This window comes from Paraphaeosphaeria sporulosa (assembly GCF_001642045.1).
Source record: "Paraphaeosphaeria sporulosa strain AP3s5-JAC2a unplaced genomic scaffold CC84scaffold_12, whole genome shotgun sequence".
Classification (NCBI taxonomy): domain Eukaryota; kingdom Fungi; phylum Ascomycota; class Dothideomycetes; order Pleosporales; family Didymosphaeriaceae; genus Paraphaeosphaeria; species Paraphaeosphaeria sporulosa.
Window position 1 is genome coordinate 959,115 of NW_017253371.1, and position 23,145 is coordinate 982,259.

At 55.6% G+C, this 23,145-nt stretch overlaps 10 protein-coding genes across 10 annotated transcripts; 5 read left to right on the top strand and 5 right to left on the bottom strand.

Moving 5' to 3' along the window:
- The first annotated feature begins 4 nt into the window (after positions 1-4).
- CC84DRAFT_1155570 (4-coumarate-CoA ligase-like protein) lies at positions 5-1,938 on the top strand. Its single transcript, XM_018176940.1, has 3 exons — positions 5-239; positions 294-929; positions 983-1,938. Exons 1-3 carry the CDS (start codon positions 140-142, stop codon positions 1,906-1,908), a joined length of 1,662 nt encoding a protein of 553 aa, XP_018031002.1. The 5' UTR covers positions 5-139; the 3' UTR covers positions 1,909-1,938.
- A 57-nt stretch (positions 1,939-1,995) lies between these two features.
- CC84DRAFT_1168706 (uncharacterized protein) lies at positions 1,996-2,816 on the top strand. Its single transcript, XM_018179463.1, has one exon. It carries the CDS (start codon positions 2,312-2,314, stop codon positions 2,774-2,776), a length of 465 nt encoding a protein of 154 aa, XP_018031003.1. The 5' UTR covers positions 1,996-2,311; the 3' UTR covers positions 2,777-2,816.
- A 611-nt stretch (positions 2,817-3,427) lies between these two features.
- Positions 3,428-5,055, top strand: CC84DRAFT_1180627 (uncharacterized protein; the record flags this gene model as incomplete). The annotated part of the gene is made up of 2 exons (XM_018180490.1): positions 3,428-4,071; positions 4,176-5,055. 2 exons carry the CDS (start codon positions 3,428-3,430, stop codon positions 5,053-5,055), a joined length of 1,524 nt encoding a protein of 507 aa, XP_018031004.1.
- A 346-nt stretch (positions 5,056-5,401) lies between these two features.
- On the bottom strand, positions 5,402-5,875 carry CC84DRAFT_1222126 (uncharacterized protein; the record flags this gene model as incomplete). Its single annotated transcript, XM_018183335.1, has 1 exon — positions 5,402-5,875. One exon carries the CDS (start codon positions 5,873-5,875, stop codon positions 5,402-5,404), a length of 474 nt encoding a protein of 157 aa, XP_018031005.1.
- Positions 5,876-7,691: 1,816 nt separating this feature from the next.
- CC84DRAFT_1168709 (uncharacterized protein) lies at positions 7,692-11,312 on the top strand. Its single transcript, XM_018179464.1, has 4 exons — positions 7,692-7,978; positions 8,082-9,444; positions 9,496-10,795; positions 10,848-11,312. Exons 1-4 carry the CDS (start codon positions 7,956-7,958, stop codon positions 10,904-10,906), a joined length of 2,745 nt encoding a protein of 914 aa, XP_018031006.1. The 5' UTR covers positions 7,692-7,955; the 3' UTR covers positions 10,907-11,312.
- A 42-nt stretch (positions 11,313-11,354) lies between these two features.
- On the bottom strand, positions 11,355-12,172 carry CC84DRAFT_1129457 (uncharacterized protein; the record flags this gene model as incomplete). The annotated part of the gene is made up of 3 exons (XM_018175833.2): positions 11,948-12,172; positions 11,795-11,880; positions 11,355-11,688 (listed from the first exon to the last, which is right to left on the bottom strand). The coding sequence occupies exons 1-3, from the start codon at positions 12,044-12,046 to the stop codon at positions 11,355-11,357; spliced, it is 519 nt and encodes a 172-aa protein (XP_018031007.1). The 5' UTR covers positions 12,047-12,172.
- A 460-nt stretch (positions 12,173-12,632) lies between these two features.
- CC84DRAFT_1155579 (uncharacterized protein) lies at positions 12,633-14,495 on the bottom strand (the record flags this gene model as incomplete). The annotated part of the gene is made up of 1 exon (XM_018176941.1): positions 12,633-14,495. One exon carries the CDS (start codon positions 14,493-14,495, stop codon positions 12,633-12,635), a length of 1,863 nt encoding a protein of 620 aa, XP_018031008.1.
- Positions 14,496-15,300: 805 nt separating this feature from the next.
- On the bottom strand, positions 15,301-16,150 carry CC84DRAFT_1222130 (uncharacterized protein; the record flags this gene model as incomplete). Its single annotated transcript, XM_018183336.1, has 3 exons — positions 15,301-15,675; positions 15,737-15,935; positions 15,990-16,150. 3 exons carry the CDS (start codon positions 16,148-16,150, stop codon positions 15,301-15,303), a joined length of 735 nt encoding a protein of 244 aa, XP_018031009.1.
- A 1,223-nt stretch (positions 16,151-17,373) lies between these two features.
- Positions 17,374-20,520, top strand: CC84DRAFT_1168714 (uncharacterized protein). Its single transcript, XM_018179465.1, has 3 exons — positions 17,374-17,882; positions 17,939-18,315; positions 18,367-20,520. The coding sequence occupies exons 1-3, from the start codon at positions 17,419-17,421 to the stop codon at positions 20,067-20,069; spliced, it is 2,544 nt and encodes an 847-aa protein (XP_018031010.1). The 5' UTR covers positions 17,374-17,418; the 3' UTR covers positions 20,070-20,520.
- Positions 20,521-20,737: 217 nt separating this feature from the next.
- CC84DRAFT_320513 (uncharacterized protein) lies at positions 20,738-22,414 on the bottom strand. Its single transcript, XM_018185842.1, has 3 exons — positions 21,916-22,414; positions 21,426-21,854; positions 20,738-21,366 (listed from the first exon to the last, which is right to left on the bottom strand). Exons 1-3 carry the CDS (start codon positions 22,149-22,151, stop codon positions 20,859-20,861), a joined length of 1,173 nt encoding a protein of 390 aa, XP_018031011.1. The 5' UTR covers positions 22,152-22,414; the 3' UTR covers positions 20,738-20,858.
- Positions 22,415-23,145: the final 731 nt, after the last annotated feature.

The window sequence follows — 23,145 nt, forward strand, 5'->3', positions numbered from 1 at the left end:
GAGGCTCCCCCCAATCCAATCCCCGTAATCATCATGTCTGTGGCGCGCTCCCGGTTTGGGGGGTTCTTCCTCCTCTCTCGTTTCAATCCTCCTAGACTCTCCATTATCGAATCGTTTTTGGGTCATTTCCCGCGCTACCATGCCTACAAAGTCCAGGTACCCCGACGTCCCCATCCCAGACGTCGATCTTTGGGCATTCTTGTTCGAGCGCAAAGATAAGCCATTCCAAGACGACAAAGGTGCGTTGGTAGTTCTAATATTACACTGCAAACTTCGGACTGACTCGAGCATAGTCATCTACGTTGATCCGTACACAAAGCGATCCTACACATACGCGCAGGTCAAAACTGCCGCGATCGAGTTCGGCCAGGGCCTCAAGGCACTCTGGGATTGGCAGAAGGGCGATGTCCTCGCGCTGTACACTACGAACTGCATCGACACACCAGCGATAACATGGGGTTGCCATTGGGCAGGAGGAGTGCTTAGCCCGGCGAACCCAGCGTATACGGTCGATGAGCTTGCTTTCCAGCTCAAAGATGCTGGCGCAAAGGCGATTGTCACTCAGATGGCCTTCATCAAGAATGCACAGGAGGCTGCAGCGAAGGTCGGCATACCCTTGGACCGTGTCATCGTCATGGGAGATGAAAAAGACACGAGCTACAAGGTCAAGCACTTCACAAGCATAAGGAAGACGTCCGGGTCGGCGAGGTACCGGAGGACGAAGGCAAAGCCAGACCAAGACCTTGCGTTTCTGGTGTATTCTTCAGGCACAACAGGACACCCCAAGGGCGTGATGTTAACGCATAGAAACATCGTGGCCAACACAATGATGATCAAAGCAGGAGAGGGAGGGAAGTTAAGCTCGACAGGTGGACCCGACGGCGAGGGCGATAAGATCCTGGCGTTCTTACCGTTCTTCCATATCTATGGTATGTGCATATCATCCTGCACGTTGTTCGACAGGTCGCTGACTGAATCTTAGGTCTTACCTGCCTAATCCATCAGGCCATGTACTCTGGACTGCAACTCGTAGTTATGCCACGTTTCGACCTCGAAGACTTCTGCAAGTTTGTACAAGTGCTCAAGATTACCTTCGTGTACGTCGTTCCACCGATCGTGGTCCTTCTTGCAAAGAGCCCCGTGGTTTCCAGATACGATCTCAGTACTGTACGGATGATGAACTCGGGCGCCGCGCCATTAACGAAAGAGCTGGTCGATGCAGTATACGATCGCCTCAAGATCCCTATAAAGCAAGGATACGGGCTATCAGAGACGAGTCCGACCACACATACGCAGCCATGGGAGACCTGGAATAAACACGTTGGCTCGGTGGGCACGCTTTTGCCTTACCAAGTCGCGAAATACATGTCGCCAGAGGAGAAGGAGCTCAAGGTGGGCGAAGTGGGAGAGCTTTGGATCAAGGGCCCCAATGTTTTCAAGGGCTATCTCAACAATCCAGAGGGAACTGCGAACGCTCTGACATCTGATGGTTACTTCAAAACTGGAGACGTGGGCTACCAAGATGCTGACGGCAACTTCTACATCACGGACCGCATAAAGGAGCTCATCAAGTACAAGGGCTTCCAGGTTGCGCCTGCAGAATTGGAAGGCATCCTTCTATCTCATCCATCCATCAACGACGTTGCAGTCATCGGTGTATATGAGAAAGACGAGGCTACCGAGCTACCGAGGGCATATGTTGTACCCAAGGACGGGCTTGGTCGGACAGATGACGAGAAGAAGGCCATCGTCGACTGGTTGGGTGAGAGAGTGGCGGGACACAAACGTCTAAGAGGTGGTGTCAGGTGGCTAGATGAGATCCCCAAGAGCGCTAGCGGAAAGATCCTGCGGAGGATGTTGAAGTTGAAAGCGCTGGAAGAGGAACAGGGGCCGAAGGCCAAGCTCTAAGTAAGAGACAAAGTATATACCAAATGAAGGAAACAGTTCTCTGCCTCTCAATTACCCATCGACTCTGACGCCGTCAATACTACCGCTTCTCCCTCCCAACTCCTTGCTAACTCTAAGGACTCTGACACCGCCGCAGTGCCTCCCAAGAGACGCGTGATCGAGCTAGACGGAGACAACGATTCCGACGTTATGGAGATCTACCCAGCCCCACCACCCAGCGCGCAGGCACCCAAGGCTCCAAGGACTATGTTGCCCCCTCCGCGCTTGAATCTAAGTGCAAAACTCCTTGGCCAGCTTCCAGGCCCTTCACACTCGGCGTCCGCACACCATAGATTGCAGCTCCTTCCCTGAACGCACCCTCCACCTCATCGCCGAGCTCCGCCGCCTCGAGATCCAAGCCGTCATGAGCGCCTATGAGAGCAACATCCCAATTGCCCCACATCACAAGTACACCATCATCTCTGAGGCTCCCATCGACTCCAGCGAAGACTTCTCCACCCACCCCGCCGGACCGAGCAGCCCATCGCTGAGCTTCGTGAACGCGCAGCTTCTCCAGCTGTTTCTAGCGTGCAACTCGAGACTCACGGCGATGAAGGAGCGTCCCAAGTTTGTGCTGTTGGCGCCGATCAAGGGTGTCAAGAATCCAAGGTTTGCGCATCTGCATGCGGTCAGGTACGATGAGGTAGGATGTAGGTTCGATGAGGACAATTGTTTGAGCTTGTTTCTGAGCGAGCTTGTGGAGGGGGAGAGGCATACGAAGGTGCTGTATGTGGAGAAGACGGACGTTGAGGTGGAGGTGGAGGAGGAGGAGAAGAAGGGTGATGAGGGGGCTGGGGTGGGGGAGGTCAAGGATGAGCGTGCTGACTGAGATGGCATGCACGCTGGTTTGGTTATGAGATGATTCAGATCTATGGCGTTTTGAGGTTCGACATGGCGGAACGGGCAACTTCAGGCGATAGTCGTGGTGATCTTGCTTTAGGCTTTTTTTTTTTTTTTTGACATTGAGTTTTGGATTTCTCGAATCGGGCATTTATTCATGGCAGTCGAGCTGATGAGTTGAGGTTGCCATTAGCCTATAAGGAAATTTGAATGACTGGATATCTATCATCTCTACGGTACCAAACTCTGAGCCCATTTCGTTTCTTGTGGGTTTAGTAAATCTGACTGGTGCAAAGTGTTGGAACTAAAACCACGGTACCAATATATAAAACCAGGCAGTATCGTACACACACCTCTCTATTGTCCCCTATTGCGTACCAGGACTGTGAGAAGATTGGGTAAGCTGGCTTCGGGACACCTTCGTTGAGTTCACTACGGTAAGCTATTGCCGCAAGCGCTGTGTATGCGTACGCAGGTTAGTCCTGTACCTTCCCAACATTTCACCATGTGGCCCATGTGGAAAGCGCATCCCATGTGGTGATACTCCCATGCGCATCTCGACCCTGAGCACCAAGATCGTGAACAGGCTCACTTCTCATACGCGTGGGATCGCGATATCCTGTCGTGATCGTTCTCATTGATGAGCAACCTCCTACCGCCTCCAGTCGTACGCATCGCTTCTGAGCCTCTCCCTCGTCATCGCTCTCTTTCTCACGCATACGAGGGACAGAGAAGTCCAGGCGGCTCAGGCGGTCCATTCGGTGTCCTCCCCGAGACTCTCCATCCTCCGATCCCGCCTCCCACGCTACCTTCTCTGCCTGAATGCCAGACACAGAGTGGTGCAGACAGCTCACGCGGGATCTCTCATCTTCCGCCGCCGCCTGGGGTTATCGGGGTTGTCCTGCCGCCGCCACCGCCGCCTGGCACCGCACACGTCACTTCTGGGGGTTTCCCTCCCTCCCTCCTTACGAAAGAGAGACGAAGATTTATAGGCATTTCGGACGGTCTTCTCCTCCCGCCACCGCCTGGCTTCGTACACGTCGCTCCCGAGCCTGCCCCTCGGCCAATCTTCCCTCGTCCCTTGCCTTCTCTTCCTGCATACAACGGACAGCGAGTTCCAGGCGGTCCAGGCGGCGCAGGCTGTCTCCTCGATCTCGAATTCTCCTTTCAGTTGCAGAGATGGAACCTTAGCAACCGCCTTGGGCTGCTGTGGGACTATCCGCCGATCCTTGAGCACGAAAGTCTCGAAAGTCTCGAACATTGGAGACGTCTTGGGAGTCTACAGTAAGCAGGCCAGCGGATATAAAGGGGGGTGGTCTGTCTTGCAGATCAGCAGAGATATATACTACCTTGTCTGAACTCACACTGACTTCGTCCCCGTGATCTAGGCTTAACTTGAATCAAGATGATCAGCTCATCAGCCGCTGCCTTCCGAATCTAGTCCAGGTCGCATCGACACATGCTCTTGTTAAAATACGCAGCCTTCTGAATCCAGCGCAGGATGCATCAATCCACACTGATCATCATATCCCACACGCGGAGTCCTTGAGTGCTGCCGCCGCCCGTTCACGAGAAGCCGTCGACCCCAGCGGCCCAGGCGACGCAGCCGTAGCACCCATCTCTTTAATCTCCACCGCACCTCCCTCGCACTCATTGAGTGCTGTCCTCGCCAGCCGACGAGAAGCTGTCGATCCAAATGGCTATCCCGACTCACCCATCTCTTCAACAGAAGTCTCCAACACACCTCCCTGGAGCAACGGTCCCCACCCCCAGAGCGAACCCGACCTCCATCTAGACCGCCACGACATCTCGCCGAACCTGGCCCCCTCCCACCGTCTCTCCCTTCCCCCAGTCCCCTCCTTCGAAGACTTATCCACCCTTCCCGCCATCGTCGCTCAGAAACTCCAGTACTCCGCGCAACTCTCTCTCTCAACCGCATGCGCCTCGAGCTCCGGTCCGCAATATGAGCTCGTCGAGGAGGACTACATGCCCGGTCGACCAGAGCCGGTGAGTGCGAAGGTAAATGGTCCGTTCATGTCCCGGCACACGGCGAATTTCGAGGCTGCGAAGATGTTCACGCATCGGTTTTGGGAGCAGGTTATGGTGAAGGGGCAGGTGTTTGAGGCGCATATTGGGGAGGCGGGGATCTTGACGATGGTGATTAGGTATGAGGATGGGCGGGGTAGGAAGGGAGAGACGAGTGTGTTTGTGAGGAGAAAGGGTTGGCCGGGGGCGATTTCGGGGCCGGCAGGGGTGCCGCAGCCTTGAGGTGGTGAGGGTTGGTGGATGTGGAGTTGATGGATTGGGGTGTTTTCTGCCGATTGCAGATGTTTCGAAATTCTTCAAAATGTAAGATCTGGAAGTGGACAGATAGGTGTGTTCATATGCTCGTGGCAGATTCATTTGGCAGATGCTCTTCTCATGGTCTTGGTAGATCACCAGGAGACTGTCCACTAAATACCAAAAACAGTTGCTTCAATGATGCAGCTTGCGCAGACATACAGCCTGAATCTTTCGTCCATATCATTTCCATCTAAAATCGCTACAGGGAAACTCCGTCGCTCGAAACGTCGTGGGTATATCGCAAATCCCCTGGTCCACCGCACACACCATCCTACTGCACCTTCTTCTCGACATTGCCCTCCTCCTTAACCCCTATGCCTGCCAGAAACGCCGTCCGCAACCCCATGGGCACAACCAAGCTCCCCACTGCAACCCAATCCTCCGCCCTCCACACGCCGGGCCAAACCGTCCCATCCCTCCTCATAACATCGAAGCCCGCCCACAAATGCACCGTATCGCACACCAATATGCCGAGCACAATCGCCCTCCACACACGCAGGTCCTTCGCGACGCGCAACACGACGGCCTGGTTGAACGCGAACAGCGTGTACGTGGCCGCGAGCTGATTATAGATGATCTGGTTGTCGGCGTGGTACTTGAGGTAGGGCGAGAAGGTGGAGAGGAACAAGGCGGGGGCGAAGAGGCACAGGAGCGCGCCGTTGAAGGCCATCAGGGGCTCGAGGTAGAGGAGGAGGATGCGGTAGGGGCGCGGGATGCGCGCGAGGAAGGGGTCGCGTTCCGGCATGGCGGGTGGGCTTTGTTTCCTTTGCTTTTTTGTGTGTCGGGGCGCGTTGCGGCGTGGTATTGAAGGTCGTACAATGGCGTTGTTGGAGCTTTGTTTGGGCGGGCGTGCAGGCATGCGGAGGGCCCAGCGTGTGGGGAAGGGGAAGCGAGCGAAGCGGACATGAGCTGAGCCTGGCGCCAGTGAGCCAGGTTTGAACGTGTGAGAGGCCGAGAGCTTCAACCACGCATGGGTGCTGTACGCGGTCGCACGGCCGCGAGTATGCTGTGCCGGCGCCTGGCGTCGTAGGTGCCCTTCCTGCACGACGCCGCTGCCCTGCATGTCCACATGTACACATGGACCCTTCCTTCGACCAACCCTCCACCCACACCGTCCACACCGCCTGTGAGTCTCCCTCACGACATTTTCACTGGTGGGTTCACTTCCTCAGTGCTCGACAGTCTTCACTTTTCATTGCCTGAAGAGGTAATTTCGTTTAGATCGTCGATGTGGTATCATGTAGCTAGGCATTGGGATGCCGCGCGAATCACATCGAGCTGGTAGTGCTGATTAGCACGAGGTACGTCCATGTGCGGCTGAGCCTGCATGGAAGAACCTTCGCTGAGTGGGTAGGGCGGGCCTTGGAAATCCCTCCGGAATGGGCATACGTGTACGTAGGCTTGACGCGGTACGGTGCGGTGCGCTCTGAGACCGAGTCCTTAGTGTATGTTGCCCGCCCGTGGGAAAACGTGGATGCTCAAGCGAAAAGTGCAGAACAAGATGGGATCAAGTGCACACTGGGTCCAGTCATAGCATCACCATCTGCGAACCGCGTCTTACATATTGAGGCACTTCATGGTTGGGACAAGATATCTCTACGGGCTTGAGCGGACTGCATGATTATGTTCACGTCCATCGCCGATGCCGCACAGTTTGCAGACGCCGCGGCCCTATAGTGATGAAGAACATTCGAGATGAATGGGTAGCTGCGGCCCGCGGGAGGAGTTGAGCCCGGGGCAAGTTTTCGAGAATGTTCCAAGGTTCCGCGGCATCTGCAGGCAGTTGGCTTTCGAGAGCACGTAGGAGGAGCGTAATTCGTAACGAAGCAAGAGTTCGCTAATTCCAAGACCAAGTTCCAAGGGCCCGAACGGCGACATGGTAAGCGGCAAGAATGCAAGTGCAATTTAAGTGGTGTGACCACGAAGTCCAAGAGTAAAGAGCATCTCTTAACGAGATGGCCTAGCATCTCCATAGCCATTACAAGCTTTACAGAGAGCGGCCGAGGCGACGAATCGATGAGGCACTACGAAATACCAGATAATGCAGGCAGCCCGGGCAAACGATGGTCTGCAGCCGCCCGTTTCCGCACATCGCATTCTGCGGCAGGCGATGGCATTTTGACGAAATCCCATCACCGCAATGCATCTGGAGCCTTCCAGCCGAGTCGACCTTACCCACCCCATTCTAGCGCCTCGTCACTTCATCCACAGCCGCTAGAGGTTAGCTGGAGTGGGATGAGGCCCTGGCCAGGGAGCAGGAGCTTCGTCTTGTGGATGAGGCTTCGCTTGCTGTCGGGACGTGCAAATGATGCGACAGTGATCTCGCAGAAGGCTGTGCCATCGTAGGAGGGTGAAACGGTGAGACTGTGCCTTTCTGTGGCGGCCCGAGCTGCCTGTGCCTGACGGTACGTCATATCGCGGGGCGCGGTGTGCAAGAAAAGAACAGGAACTGTGGTCGCACGCACCCAATGATCCTCGCACGCGGAACCAAGGCAGTAGCCGGGTCAGCTCACTGTCCCAGCTGGTTATAAGTCGTGTGGCTTGCCGTCTTCCGCGTTGGCATAGCCAAGCAGGGGTTTGCAGGCGTGGAGCGTGTTCTTGCTGTACCAGAGCTGCGTTACCGCACCGTGACGCTAGCTGTCGACCTCACTGGAAACTTTTTTACCATCGCGATCCCACTCCACTCTTTCTCCCTTCACTGCCGCCCACTTTGGGTCAACTGACCTCCACGCGCCCTCCGCACCTACAACGCCCCGACAACCTCTCCGAATTGATAGCCAACGATCCTATCGCCATCGGGCACCAAAGCCAACTGGCCGCCCACCATGTCACATTTCCACGCCGCCCTGTAAGTGACCCCGTGGTGCAGTGTCGTCGTATGCCGCAGCTTCTACAGCTGTGTTTGGCGTGCTGCGACAAGCTTGTAGAAAACGACTGACTCGGGGGCGCAGATTCCTCCCATATACGGTGGACTTCGACAAGCCCCAGCAGTCGCAAGCTTCCACCCCCGTAACAGTTGTCCCAGCTACTACGGAGCTGCATCGCAAGAACTCTATCGGCAGCGCCAACGATGCCGGTCAAGGCAGCATCCTGAGGGACAACGCGCCTCCGGGCATTACGCTCCCAAAGACACCCGCAGCTATGCTCGCACAAGAGGACTATTTTACGCCCACGCAACCGAGTGCAACTGCTCACTTCCTACGCCCGAACGATACCAAGACACTCGTCCGCAGCGATGCACACGTCCCGGAGTGGGGAGCTGGTGGAATGTTCTTCAACCAACCGCGCTCGAGAGCCGGTCGTCCAGCAGACACCGTTCTAGAGTACCAGAAGAACGAGGAGCGGCTGAAGCACCAGCGCGAGGCGTCCCGTGAGAGGGCCCGCTCGCTCTACAAGTCGAACTCTGGCAATCGGAAAACTGATCCTCGTTGGGAGCAGACCTACCGCATAGTGCCTGCGATTCAGGGTAACGGCGGCCTTACGAATGCTGTCCGCGCAGCAGATGCTGCCGGCACCACCCAAGATGTTCTCCATGTTGGTCTTGTCGGATTTCCCACCGACGAGATTGATGATGATAAACAGCAAGAGATCTATGAAAAGCTGGAGGAGGACCACGACGCTCTGGCCGTCTTCGTGAGCAACAAAGACTACGATGGCCACTATGCTCACTACTGCAAGACCATCCTCTGGCCGGTCTTCCACTATGTCATTCCGGACCACCCAAAGAGCAAGGCTTTCCTGGATCACTCATGGAAATTCTACCGAAACGTGAACCAAGCCTTTGCGGACAAGATTGTCAAGAATTACAAGCGTGGCGATACTATCTGGGTCCACGACTACCACCTCTGCCTTGTCCCGGCGATGATCAGAGAGAAGCTTCCAGACGCAAAGATCGGTTTTTTCTTGCACACCGCGTTCCCCTCTTCTGAGGTCTTCCGCTGCTTGGCAGCCCGCACACAGTTGCTGGAGGGTATGCTCGGCGCCAACCTGGTCGCCTTCCAGACTCCGGAGTACGCCCACCATTTCCTGCAGACGTGCTCTCGCATTCTTGCAGTCGAGGCGATCGAGGACGGCGTCCAGCTCGAGACTCGATTTGTCAATGTTTACGCCTCCCCCATTGGTGTAGACCCCCACAAACTTGCAGAAGGCCGGAAAGAGAAGGAAGTCCAGGACTGGATCAACACACTCACCGAGCGCTACCAAGGGAAGCATGTGATTGTCGCTCGCGACAAGCTAGACAGCATTCGTGGCGTTCGTCAGAAGCTTCTGTCCTTCGAAGTCTTCTTGAAGAAGAACCCCGAGTGGAGGGATAAGGTCAGTTTTGCAACGATTCAGTTATGAGGAATATGCTCACAGGTACTCTAGGTTGTTCTGATCCAGGTCGCTACTTCAACGCGGGAAGACCCCGAGCTGGCCTCCACCGTGTCCGAGATTGTCACGCGTATCGACGCTCAGTACTCTACCTTGTCGCACAACCCGCTCGTGTTCCTCAGACAGGATATATCTTTCCATCAATATCTCGCCTTGTGTTCGGTCGCAGACGCCATGGTCATCACCAGTCTGCGCGAAGGCATGAACCTGAGTGCTCACGAGTTCGTCATTTGCCAGGATGGTGCTTACGGCAACAAGAAACACAGCCCACTGATTCTCAGCGAGTTCACCGGCAGCTCCTCAATATTCGAAGGCGCCGAGCTTGCGGTCAATCCCTGGCACTACCAGGGGATCGCCGATGCTTTCAAGCAGGCCCTCGAGATGAGTGAAGAGGAGAAAGCCACTCGTTACAAGAAGCTACACGACAACGTGTTGCACCATACGGGCGAGTATTGGATTAGGAACCTGACCAGCAAGCTCGACCAAGTTTTCGAGGAACAGTTCCGTCGTGACACCATGTCAATCCCCCGGTTATCCGCAGCGAACTTGATCAGGGATTACGAGCTCACCAAGAAACGTTTGTTCATTCTCGACTATGAGGGCACTCTGGCCAACTACGGTTCTGTCAATAACACGGTCGTTACCAACGTTGACAAGGTCATCGACATCCTGAGCGACATCCTAAATGACAAGAAGAATGCTGTTTATGTCATGAGCGGACGTACCGTCGAGGAGCTGGAGTTGGCTTTCAACCGCCTCCCCAACCTTGGCCTCATCGCCGAAAACGGCTGCTTCGTTCGCGATGGTAACTCAGACGAATGGATACAGTTCCCCGACGAGGAGAAGACACAGACCTGGAAGAACGCTATCAAGGACATCCTCCAATACTACGTCGAGCGTGTTGAGGGAAGCTGGGTCGAGGAGCATCAATGCTCACTCATTTACCACTACCAGAGTGAGACCGATTCCGCCAGCCGTCAAGCTGGTGAGTGCGCGAACCAGATTAACGATGCTTCGGCGTCGCAGCGTGTGAGGGCCATTCCTACCAAGGACTCCGTCATCATCGAGCCTGCCGACTACGACAAGTCCACCGCCGCGCAGCATATCTACGACAGGTACCTCGAGAATGATCGTGCCGAGTTCTTGTTTGTCGCGGGCAACGACCGTGATGACGAGATTGTGTTCAAGTGGGGCCAGGAACTTAAGGACAGTCGGAAGGTCCGCTGTGTGACCACCGTGACCGTCGGCGAGAGGAACTCTCTCGCTATGGCCACTTTGCCCAACGGTACGACCGGTAAGTACCCACCAAATTTACTTATCCTTCAACCAACTAACAATTTCACTAGGTCTCCTGAGCGTCCTCAACAAGATCTCCAAGGTCAAGACCGCCCCCAAGGGCACTTGATTGATTTCTCTGAACGTACATCCGGCGGCGCTCTCTGCTTTTTCTCCTTTGAAGGATCTCTGCGCGTCTGCTTAGATTGTCTTCACGACCGGCGTCAAGCCACGTTCTCATTTCTTTCCTTCCCCCTTTCGAGGGACTCGCACGATACCTCTTCGCGAATTTATGAATGATGGTTAAGGCAACACGAATCTCATGGTTAAGGCATAGCGTGCATGGACGAGTACCTCCGGTAAATCACGAACATAGTTATGGCGTCGGAATGAGTCGTTCGACATATGGATTATGGATGGATGGGTGGGTGAGTGGCATGGTGTGGTGTCGACGCGCTACGGGTTTGCGAAGGGTTAGACATTGCCTATAGCGTCCCCTTGTGGACGGTCGTAGTTCCATTCCATCCGGTGAATCACTTTATTTCAATTCTTGCTCATACTTTGCACGTGAACCCAATTCAGAACTCACTCATCACCTTCTCATCCCCAATCCTCTTCGTGAAACCCACCTCCCTCTTCCGAATCCTCCAGCACCCGCTCGCACCCGGAACGCCCTCATAGCTACCGTCCACGTCCACGTCCACGTCCCCACCCCCGTCTCCATCTTCTTTCGCGGCCTGCACCTCCAGCACATCCACATACCGCCCCCACGCCTGCAGCACCTTCCCCTCATGCGGCCCCTGCCCAAAGTGACACCCCACGAAAAACGTCGTCGCCGTTGCGCTCTTCCCGTCCGGCGCGAAGACGAGGGACGACGTGGTCAGCGAATGGTGTGTGAGTATGGGCCCGAGTCTGGCACCACAATCAGCACTCAACTCGGGATATCAAGATGCGAAAGAAGACAGGGCAAGGCACGGGAAAGAGTGGGGCTGGGGACAGCCATGGGCGATTCACGGACCGGTTTTGAATGGCCGATGAAATCGCGGATGCGCCGTGCAGGCTGTGGTTGAAGGGGTAGTCTGCGCGGCAGTCGGGGGCGAAGACCTCGGAACCATCATGTCAGCATGGAATCAGCGTGTGTGGAGGGTGCGAGGAAGGAACGCGGACGTACTTTGGCTAAAAGCGCCCAGTTCTTCGTGTCGAGCGCTTCGCAGTAGCGCGCAAGTGTGTTTTGGATGGCGAGCGCGTCGAGGGGGTTGGCGGGGGGCATGGTGTGGTGTATGTGGGGAAGCCGGGGGAAGGGGTATGGATATGGGGGCTGGTGTTTTGAGGGGCAATTCGGGACTGCAATGGTGCACCGTGGTGGGTCGAGCGGGAGTTGTGCTGTGCTTGAGGGGTGGGAGATGTCGGAGTCCGAGGCGGAACCCCGCAGTGGGTGAGTTGACGGCACGACGACATCCTGCTCAGCCTTTCATTACTTTGAGAAGGGACCACATCAAGGCATGATCAATCTAGGGGAGAGATTCCGAACCATTCCGCTCCATTAGTATGATATGAACTACAATTACGAAAAACAGGCAAGACGAGGGCCTATTAGAAGATAGTACGTGCGTGCAACGAACCTATGCACATGAACAAAGGAGATGCGGGTATCTCGTAGCGAGCGATCCTTAGCTGTGTGTACCTTTCCCTCCTCTCGTTCCCTCAAAGTCCAATACCTTAAACACCTACCTACCTCTCTACACCCTAGACTTGCTCTAGGGGGAACCCGCGGCTGCGTGTCGAAGCCTAGATACTGAAAGACGCGAAAGGTAACATCGCTGTGTAGACGCAAACAGATTAAACGAGTAAAGGGTTCACGAATTCGACGGGTCCTGCTGCCCCGCGGTCGCAGGAGCGGCATTTTCTCCCTCCCTCGAAAGCCTCGCGCTATCACCCTGCGCCGACGGACCCGCGCCCGCATCGTCGTGGCGCGCAGGATGGTCGTCGCCTCTCCAGCCCTCGCGGTTATTGTGAGGCCGGTAGTCCTTCGCGTGCTGCTTCATGGCCTCGCCCTTGCCAGCCGCCAACGCCTGCAGGTGGTGCCTGAAGTGCGGCTCCGTGCGACTGTCTTCGTCTTGCAACCTTTCCAAGTCTTCAATGTCGCTCGAGCTCATGCTGCTGCTCCTGCTGATCTGCTTGTACACGATGTGGTCGCCCTCAGCCTTCTTGCGCTCGCGCTGCTCCTTCTTCATCTTGTCCATCTTCTCGGCTTGACCCTGGCAGTCGAGCGTGACGACGTGGAGGCCGGGGAAATTCGACTCAAAGAAGGCCTTGAGCTGTGGGAGGAGCTGCGCGTTGGGGCGGTACGTGCCGGAGTCGTTGTCGATGATGAGCTCGTAGTATGAGGGGTCCTTGACGGGCTGGTCTTTGGGCGGTCCGCCAGAGATTTCGTCGGGAGGGTGCGACGAGTTGTGGCCGCCTTCTTCGGGAGGCTTGTTGTGCGGATTCTTAAGGCGCCGGATGAAGAACTCCCCCGAGAAGGCGATGTAGGCTGCAACATCAGAGTGCATAGTGTGCTTGGACAGCATGTCGATGCCGAACTCCTTCCCGGTTTCGGTAAAGCGGAAGAGGCCGTCTAGCGTAAGGACGTATGTGAAGATGCGCCCTCCTTGGTCGTGGTGTACGAGCTCGAGGAACTTCTGCGTGAACTCCTTGCAGGGCTCTGGGAAGGATTCGAACGCAGTCTCGCGATCGAAATTGTAGACGCGCGTGTGCTGGTGGTGTAATGCTTTCGAGAGGATGAAACCACGGAAACCTTTTGCAGTGAACATGGCCTTGACGAAAGGCTTGAATTCGACGTAGCGGTGGTACATGGCTTCGGGAGTCGGACCGCGCAGCTGCATCTGGTTCGCCTGGAAGTTGTAGCGCTCTGGCTTCTTCTTCTCTGACGCCCCGCTGCTGGAGCCATTCTCGTCGGGCGCCTTCTTTCCGAGCAGACGGCCCAGCAGCGGTGAATAATGCCGTATCCAGTACTGCGGTCCCACTGTGTATGTTCGGCCGCCATTCTCGTCCTGGGTGCGTCCAAGGACTTCGACGCTCACGGTCATCTCGCCGTGCATATGCTCGGCTTTTCTGAAGCACACAGCCAATGCGCGCAGCAGGTAGGCCCGCTTGCTTGCCATGCGCTTCTTGATCGGATATATCTGTTCGCGTATGCCACTCCAGTTCTCGCTCAACGAATCTACCACGACGTGGACATTACCCAACCGGTCATCGTGATCCGCTGGATCTTCGTCGTATATGCGGCACTTCAACCGGAAGCCTGACGCGGGGACATTTGCGACTATCCATTCTGCGTTCCACTCGGGGTCCGTGTTCTGGCGGATCGTTGCGGTGCGCCGTTGCAAGGGCGGGTCTTCCTTGTGGCGCGTCGGCAGCGAGGTGTGGAGCTCTGCGATAACGTAGGGGTCGGCGGAGAGCGTGTTGATATCGGCGAGAGGGAGGTTTCTCGCGCGGTGCAGGGTAATCTTGATGGTGTAGCCAGGCGGAGCGCGCGGGAGCGGTGTATCGTCGAAGCCGCCGGCGGGCCCCTTCTTGCTCGAGTCTGTCCGCGTCTTCTGCTTCAGGGGCGCCGGGGGGTTCTTCTCGTCGTGCTTCTCCGTGGTCCCGGGCGCATTGCCGTTGGGCGCGGCGCCGTTGGCAGGCTCGCTCTGGGGAGCTTCCTTCTCCTCTGCCATTGTTCGCGCTGCAGCGGAGGATGTCGGAAGTGGCTTCAGGGGACTCTGTTGTCCTGGGACGGCAACAAAATCGCGCAATGGTGCAGCTGCTGCGCAAGTGCGGCGCAGTGTCGTAGAGAGCCACAGCAGGTGGCTGCGCAGAAGCGAACGGGCGGAGGGCAGAGAGCCAGAACAAGGCACAGCTGAGATGATCCCGAACCAAGCCGTGCCGAGGGTCCGGCTAGTGGAAGACAAGCATCGTCAAGCAACAGCCAAGCACGGAGAGGCGTGTGGCTGAGAGCGGACCATGGTCCTCTGTTGGTCAACTGGTGGGCGTTCAGGAAGTGGGTGTGGATCCGGATGCAGCGGTGCTGGCCCTGTTGATTTGCCGATGCGTACGGACGCCTGTAGGTGGCTGGCGAGACATCCACGTTGAGGCTGAAAGCACCGGCACCATCCTTCCGGATGACGTCTTGCACCTCCGCCCACCCTGCTTTTGTACAGTGCGCCCTGCCTCTCTCGTAAATTTGTGTGGGACAAATCTGGGCACTTTCGCGGCAACACTTCTGTCCCCGTCATCACCGCATGCTCACAGAGCACTCTCACAATTGTGGGAAACGAAGCAGGCGATGACTGAGGTAACACATCACCACGGCAGGGCTCTGGTTATGTAGCCCAGGACAGTTCAACACGGGAAGATCGTGGCCACGGTTCTAAGTTGTATTGTGCAGCATGCTTGGTATGTGCGTGATGTTCAGGCAACGCGAATTGGCTTCATTGCCCCAGCCTTTGACCGTTCCTGCGTCTCCTCAGCGTAGAGAGCGTTCTACTCGTCATCTAGGTCCTCATATTCGTCCTCATCTACCTCCTTCTCCTCATCATCATCATCCGTAGTATCGCTAGGCGTGTCCTCCTCCGTGTCCGACAGCTCTTCCACCATTGGCCCGGGACGATTCAACCTCTCCTTGATGGTCATATACTTCTCGTTATCGAATTCGAGTTTGTCCCATGCGTTGACTGCTGACTTGTACAGATACAGCCACCTCAAGCCTTTCGTCTCCGTTTTACCCACGCACTCAAGAGCGAGGCAGTCCAAGCCCGGGCTCTCGATGAGTTTCTTGAACGTGAAGTTCTGCAGAGGGGTCGCGAAGCATGGATCGTTGTAGGCCCTTCCGCTAAAGGTGAGTTTCAGGAAGTTTGCCTGAAGCGCATGGTTTAGCACAGTCGCTGAAAGTTTGTAGCCCGTGCTTGGAGTCGCCTACGAGGTTCTTGTAGCCCTTGACGAAGTACACGAAATCAGCGGCCTCATCATCGAAGAAGTTGGTGATGCAGACCATGGCGATTCGATTGGATTTGTCGAGCAGTCCAGAGATGTCTTCCTTCAGGCGGGTGTTGACCATCGGACAGAGGTTCCACTCGCAAGAGAGCTTATCGAAAAGCTTATGCTTGTTGTCACATCCCCTAAAGCTGTCAGTAAAGTGCGGTTGTTGTCGCGATGGCTGGAGGAAGTCTTACGTCCAGAACCAGATCTTCGATTTGCTCTCGAGGAGCGCTTTCGTGTCGCACTTCAGACCGAACGTCAGCCCATCAACCCCCTTCACAATGATGGTATCCTTCGTTTTTCTTTTCACTGGCGCCGGCATATCGCAGCCTCCTATCCACATCAGTTTCGGCATGATCGCGTACGCGGAGGAGAGTAATGCGTACGAGCAAGATTCGCAAGCCTGGTGGCTGCGGCGCAGGGTTCTCGAGACTAAAAGGCACGTGGGGGAGAGCGGTACAACGACGCTGCCGTCGTGGGAGTGACCATGGAACCGTTGAAGGCGGCGCGGTGCGGACGTAGAACGGCTTCTGAGGTTGTGGCGGGAGGCAGACGGCTGGTGAAGAGCTGCGGCCACGCTTTGGGAAGGCACTGGCAGGCAGCACAACCTCTGCTCTTGCCCTGCTCCTGGAAGACTATAACAGCAGGAATGCTTCTCCTTCGCAGGGTGCGCTTTCCACATCGTAGGCGAGCTGCGTTACACTGTTGTGCATCTAATGTTGAAGCTCGGTACCAGCGCGCACCAAATTCTCCCTTGGTCCCTAGGTGGCAGTCCATCGACCTGGTTCGACCTGTCAGGTAGCCTCAGCTCTTTGCCGCGCATGTCTAAGCCTAGGTCCCCTGGGCATTCTGGCAGTGAATCAAGCCGATATGGCGTCCAAAATGTTCGTTTGCTGCATCAAGCGATAGCGGCTTTGAACAGGCTAGCTCTTTCTATTACAGCGAAACTTGCATCCCCTGGGTCGTCTGTATCCCTTCTTGTATAGTGTAATGTGATGTTCTTGCTGCACCCCTTTCACTGCGGTCTGCCTGTTCAGTTTCCCAGGCCTTTTGGATTTTGAACTGCAAACGCAAAGACTAAGATGCTAATTCGTCCTTACGATTGTCCTCGAAAGCTGCTGACACTCGTACAGTTCTGATGGACAGCGGATACTGGGCCTTCCTGGCCGACTGCGATGCCTCCGAGTATCGCACATGGTCGTCGTTTTCCCCTAATACTGCTGATGAGACGGATCCTTCCAGCAGTTCCGATTGCACTCCAACTCCGATCGTAAGTTTCAAGAAACCCCGCATTTCTACAGCATTGCGACCAGCCGCGCGCGAAACGCGCCCATATTTGCAGGATCCGGGACAACCTTGAAGAACATCACGAAAGCGACGAGTGGAACTATCGTTTCGTCTACGCGTCAAACACGACGACATTTCGATCATCAAGCGACAAGGCTGACCATACTGCATCAGGCATCCGTCCGGCTTGAAACTGCGCGCCAAGTGACTAGGATGTCGCCCTCTCAGTGGCTCGCGACGAGGAAGCGGAGTCCGCCCCGACCTGTCAAATACGCCGCTGGCAGCACCTATGCAGCCCCTCTGCCGCGCGATGAACAACTGTCATCTCTCCCCACCATGCCGAAGGCCCTTCCCGCTGTGGGGTTAGCAGCTTGCGCCCTGCAGCTCCTAGATTTTGCGACTAAGATCTTGATCAAAGATCATGAGGTCTACCAACCGAGGGTCGGCGCGGGCGTCCAGAACGTCCAGCTGCTACGTGCGGTAACGCACGAGCTCTATCGGTTAAACGAGGCCCTACACGAAAACAGGTCCAAGAAAACATTTTACGAGAAGAAAGCCGGCAAGCTCGAAGATGCCACGCAGCACCTGCTGAGGCTGTGCGAGTCCACCCATGAAATCGTAGTTCCCTTGATCGATGGGCTGATTCTAGCGCAATCAAAATGTGAAGACGTCGAAGCCACGTGGACGAACCTGAGGGAGCCCCTGATGACGGTATGGACCAAAGGCGGTATCTCAACCCAGAAGAAGAGGATGCAGGCACAGAGGAAAGAAATCGAGTTGGCGCTCTTACGCGCTCTGAAGTGCGTTGAGCCTTTCATCTTCATTTTTTGTTGTGTTCATGCTCATTGCTGTGCAGGGCCTACCTTGATCCATCCTCCGAAAAGGGGCTGTCTGTGATCCATCTGGAAGACACGCAAGCTACCCACCGGCAGACATGGCAACATGAGGCGGTAGAAGCTATCAGCACCAATGACTGGAAGGCCAAAAACAAGAAGCACCTCGAAGAATTCTCGAAAGTCGTGGACAACTTGATACTTGCCGACACAGAAGCACGCTTCCGGGATCTGATATTTGCGAGCCTTCACTTTCCTGAGCAGGACGACCGACTCTACAGCATTAGCAAGCCGAGTGACGAGAGCTTTCAATGGATCTGGAACTCACGGCAGCAAGGAAAGGGGAGTTTTCCAGTCTGGTTAGGCGACACCAGTGGTCAGAACGTATTCTGGCTGACAGGTACGCGACACTCACATCACAAAGATGGTCATCGGCTAACTCGCGACATAGGAAAGCCTGGTTCGGGTAAAAGCACACTCATGAAGTATCTCTTCCGCAACGAGGAGCTGTTCCCGTTTCTAGAGCGCTGGTCAGGCCACTCTCCCGGCATCCTAACAGGCTTCTTCCTCTGGAACTGCGGCACAGACTTGCAGAAGACCACAATTGGTATGCTCCGGACAGTCCTCTATGAAGCTTTGCAAGACATGATTTTCGGACCGTTGGAAGAGGACGCAAGCATTGTTCAGAGAATCTTCAGCGAACGCTGGAAGCAGTTCTCCTCATACGGTGGCGGCATACACCCATTCAATCTCTCGGAGCTACGAACTGCCTTCGACCTTCTCCTGTCAGACAAGACCAAAAAGTTCCTTCTTATGATAGACGGCCTTGATGAATTGGACGACGACCCGACTAACGCACTCACTGTCCTGATCAGTGCGTCCAACCGTGAGAACGTCAAGGTCTGCATTTCCAGCCGGCCCTCAGTAATCTATCAGGCCACATTTAAGGATTGGCCTAGCTTAGAGCTCAACAAGTGGACGCGGAGAGGCATCCAGGATTATGTCCTGTATGCATTCGATCAGAACGACACCATGTTTAACATTCCGGCCGAGCAGTCAGACGGTACCGAGGAACGTGCGATTATAAACACACTCATTGACAAAGCAAATGGCGTGTTCTTGTGGGCATCCCTGGCCACCGAGTTCCTCATCCAGAGCACGAAGGAGACAGACGATGTATCTACGATAAAATGGCGGGTGAATGCGCTGCCACAAGAGCTCGAAGCGCTTCTCATATACATGTTTGACAACCTCGACCCCCAGCACTTTCTGCAGGCAGCCCGACTATTCCGGCTCGTCGATGCCCACGGCTATCCCTCTCTACTGCCTCTCACCAGTGCCTACGACACCGACACGCGATCCGCCCTCGAAGCAGAGACACGACCTCTGTCGGTCGGCGAAGTGATGACCCGCTCAGAGAAAATGCGCAATGTCCTCGTGTTCAAGTGCAAAAACCTACTCTCCATCTTCGAAGCCGTGCCCACCGATTCCCAGCGCACGTCCGTCGAAGTCGCCGACCTCGCCCACTACAAAGTCAACTACGCCCACCGCTGCATCCGCGACTTCCTCCGCACCTACGAAATGCGCTCGCGCATCGCCAAAGCGACCGACTATGAGAACTTCATCGAAGATGAATACTGGACAAACGCGCACTTGTGGACGCTCAAGACACTCCAACCCCGCGATGGCAAGCTGCTCATCTGGGACGCGCTCGCGAACTGCATGGAGTACGCCCTGCGCCTCGAGAGCAGCGACGACCGCGTCCGCCTGACCTACCTCGACGAAGTCAACGCCACCCTCGCAGAGTACCTCGTCAACCCCGCGACCCCCGTCACAAGCATGGACCTTCCACCCGGCGCGACCGTAAATTCCTTCGGCGACATCGCTGTCCTGCTCAACCTTACGAACTACCTGACCATCAAGGCGCGCTCGGCGGACAAAAAGGACTTACGGCACGCAATGGACTACGCACGGGATGTGCGGAAGAGGCTGGATGCTGGGGGCTTGGACGCGTTTTTGGGGAAGAGGGGGAAGCTGAGAGAATCTTATGAAAGGGTTGACGCAGATTTGGCGGGGCTGCTGGAGTATCATACGAGGAGCTCGTTGAAACTGGGGAGCCCGAAGATTACAAGGGATATGCCGGAGTGGGTGTAGGGGCGCCTACGCATGGAGAAATGGCCAGAAATACATACAAGAAGGAGTAGAACCGGGCGGGGCAGGGTCGAACGAGCATTTGCAGGCGTTGAGCGTGATACCAATTGCAATCGATCGTTGATCTTCTGGGTGGATGGCTTTGAGGACTGAGCGGTGGTTAGTGCAAGGCAGGGCGCAAGCACATGCGGTGGGACAGCCCGCCAGACTAGTGCACTGTCAGAATCCTAGGCCTCCTGTACGCTTTCTCTGCATCTTCGCCCACGTCGTGCTGCGCTCGTTCTGAGCGCACGTACTGCACGTCGGATCTGTATTACAGACCCCTTCCACAGCACCGCCGCTCTAGCACAGCCCAACCTACCCAGCTCGAACATGTCCCAGACGCGACTCGCTGCCCATGCTCGAGGCTCCTCGCTCGGCACGCCTTCCGTGCCGTGGGCCTCGGAAACAACAAAGTCCCAGCTGTGGTGCGCAGCCGGGCCGTCATCGACGCGCGCGATACTAGTGTGGCCGCCGCGGCAGCGGGAATGGGTGTGCTTGGCCTTCTGCATGTGCCCTGCACGCGCCTTGCATTCGATGTGAAAGGAAGTCTACCGCGGGCAGATCAAGTCGTTCGAAGCATCCAAACATACAACACGGCCGAGACAGCCAGGACATTGCCTTGAAACGCCGCTTTGTATTATCTGTGTATTGTATTCGTGTATTTGCGCTGGGCATCATGTGCTCTTCTGCTCTCGGCCTCCCCTTTCTCTCCATCCCCACGTCCACCCCCTCTTCTGCGGAAAGCTAGCCTCACCACCCCCCGCCCCTCAGTATCGTCGTACTCTTCGTACTCCTCTGCTCATCATCTCCCTCCCTCACACTATCCACCTCGATCTGCACCGTCACCTCCCTCACGATCCCGCTCGCATTCGCATCGCCCGACACGCGGAAATTGATCCCGCTGTCACTACTGCTGCTTGAATGAATGCTATCTCCCGAGCTCTCTGCGTCCTCTTTTCCCTCTCCGTTGGGCCCGGAACTGTCTTCTCGGACGTTACTCACAGTCTGCGATTTTGCATCTTTATCTTTGCTGCCAGTGTGCCCTAATTTGGATCTCGTGAACGTGGTGCCGCCAAAGGTGCCGGTTTTCGTGGTTGTGGAGGGGAGTTCGGTGCCCTGGGAGGGATTGGACGAGGAGTCGTGCTCGTGGGGTTTGTCGGTGCGGTCGCGCTTGCGGACGACCTTTGAGATGAGGTCGGACATGCAGAGCTCAATGTTCAATTTCACAATGTAACTCAGGGGGTGGAATTGGACATATCTGATTCCGCATTAACATCCTACCATACGTGCGGGGAAGAGACGTGGGGGGAGCCTTACACCAGGTCGTTCGGCAAACTCATCATCCCGATGATGAGAAGATCCATGCTGATGCTGATACTGCTGATGCCTACGTTGAAGCGCCACAGCTCCTCGTACTTCTTTAACCCGGCGTCCACGAGACGCACTTTCACGAGGTACAGGAAGTATGCGTTGAGTCCGGCGTCAACAATGAGGTATATCACTTTCTCGACGCGGTCCCATACCTCGTTGAGCTTGACCCATGTCGGCGACACGTTCAGGCGTGCGGGAATCCAGATACAGTACACGCTGATGTTTATCAGCAGGATGCCGAGGAAGAGGGCGAGACGCAGGCGCCGGCCGTCACTGCGGGAGGGCAGGATCAGGGAGATGCGGTTCGCGATGATTTGGAGGAGGAGTTGCAGCTGGATCGACCAGAGCGTGACTTGGATGAAGAAGTACCAGAGTCTGTGTTTATTGTTTAGGCGGGCGATGCTACTCTGATGGGGAGACTGAGACTGAGACTGACGTGGAGGGTAGGTCGCCGCGGATCCAGAGCCAGCTCATGATGGCCATGGCGAGGCACACGACTATCTCGATCCAAATCATGAAGATGTAGGGGCTGAATTTGTTGTTTTTCCTGCGCATAACCGAGAGGGTCTGCTTCGCCGCTTTGGAGATTGTGAGAGTCGCGAAGCCGAGTGTGAAGCCGAAGCAAATGGTGGGAACGTCCATCAATGAAACCCCGATATTGCGGCTCGCCATGGTGAAAAAGAGTGTATGGAATTGCTCTGTCCTGTCTTTTGAAGTGAGGAATGACAGGTGAAGTTGCAATCAAGTCCCACTCCTAGCAGAAACTGACATCCTTATACCGTCGACGACTGGACGTGCTCCCCTGAGCCCTGCCAGCAACATCCATGGTACGCTTCCCAAATGTTCAACACCGCCTTGCAGATCCCGTCTAGTCTGCACAGTGCGTACCTGCCAAGATGCAGCGAACGATGCATCCGCTTCCCCAGGGTACGGCTTACTTTCCATAGGGCTTGAGGCCTTCGCACCTGGAATTGGATTGCTCGGATAGCTCCGTGGTAGTCGTGCATAGGAGCGACAGATCCACGCAAGGTCCTGCGCATCAGTGGGGAGCATCGAACATAACGAGCGAATCGTAGTGAGCAAGTCGAGTCAAGAGGCTGAGGCGACCAGCGTACTCGCACGTAACTTGCTGCTGCTGGTGGTGCTGGGTCGGGCCGATCTCGTGTTGATTGCTCGTCTATTTCCACAAGTGGTGACCCTCACCCGCAGGTGCTATATCCGACACCAAAATCAGAGCCGCATGTTATTGGACGTCTGCTTTCAGGTTCTCGACTTCTCTTTTGTTGATACCTTGAAATTAAGCTTTCAAGGCGAGACCTGCAGGTCTTTTCAAGCCTGCAACGGCATTGAGTATTGAGACGCATTGCACTCATCACTGCTGCAAGTTCACCATAGTGTAGTACTCGATTTTCGAGATTCGGAATATCCGACTCAACTCGAACTCAGGCCATTACTTCGCCGACCACCGACACGAGGATTAAGATACAGTAACACGCCAATTGACTACGCTATACCACTTGGTTTGTCATGTATATGTTGATCACCGCCTCAGTGAGAGTTGTCAGTCGGATATCGGCAATGTGCAGGCATGTAAGCCGAGAGATCTACCAACACCGCAACCTTGGCCCCATGATTAGCTCTTCGTAGAGGCGGAATCTTCATGTAT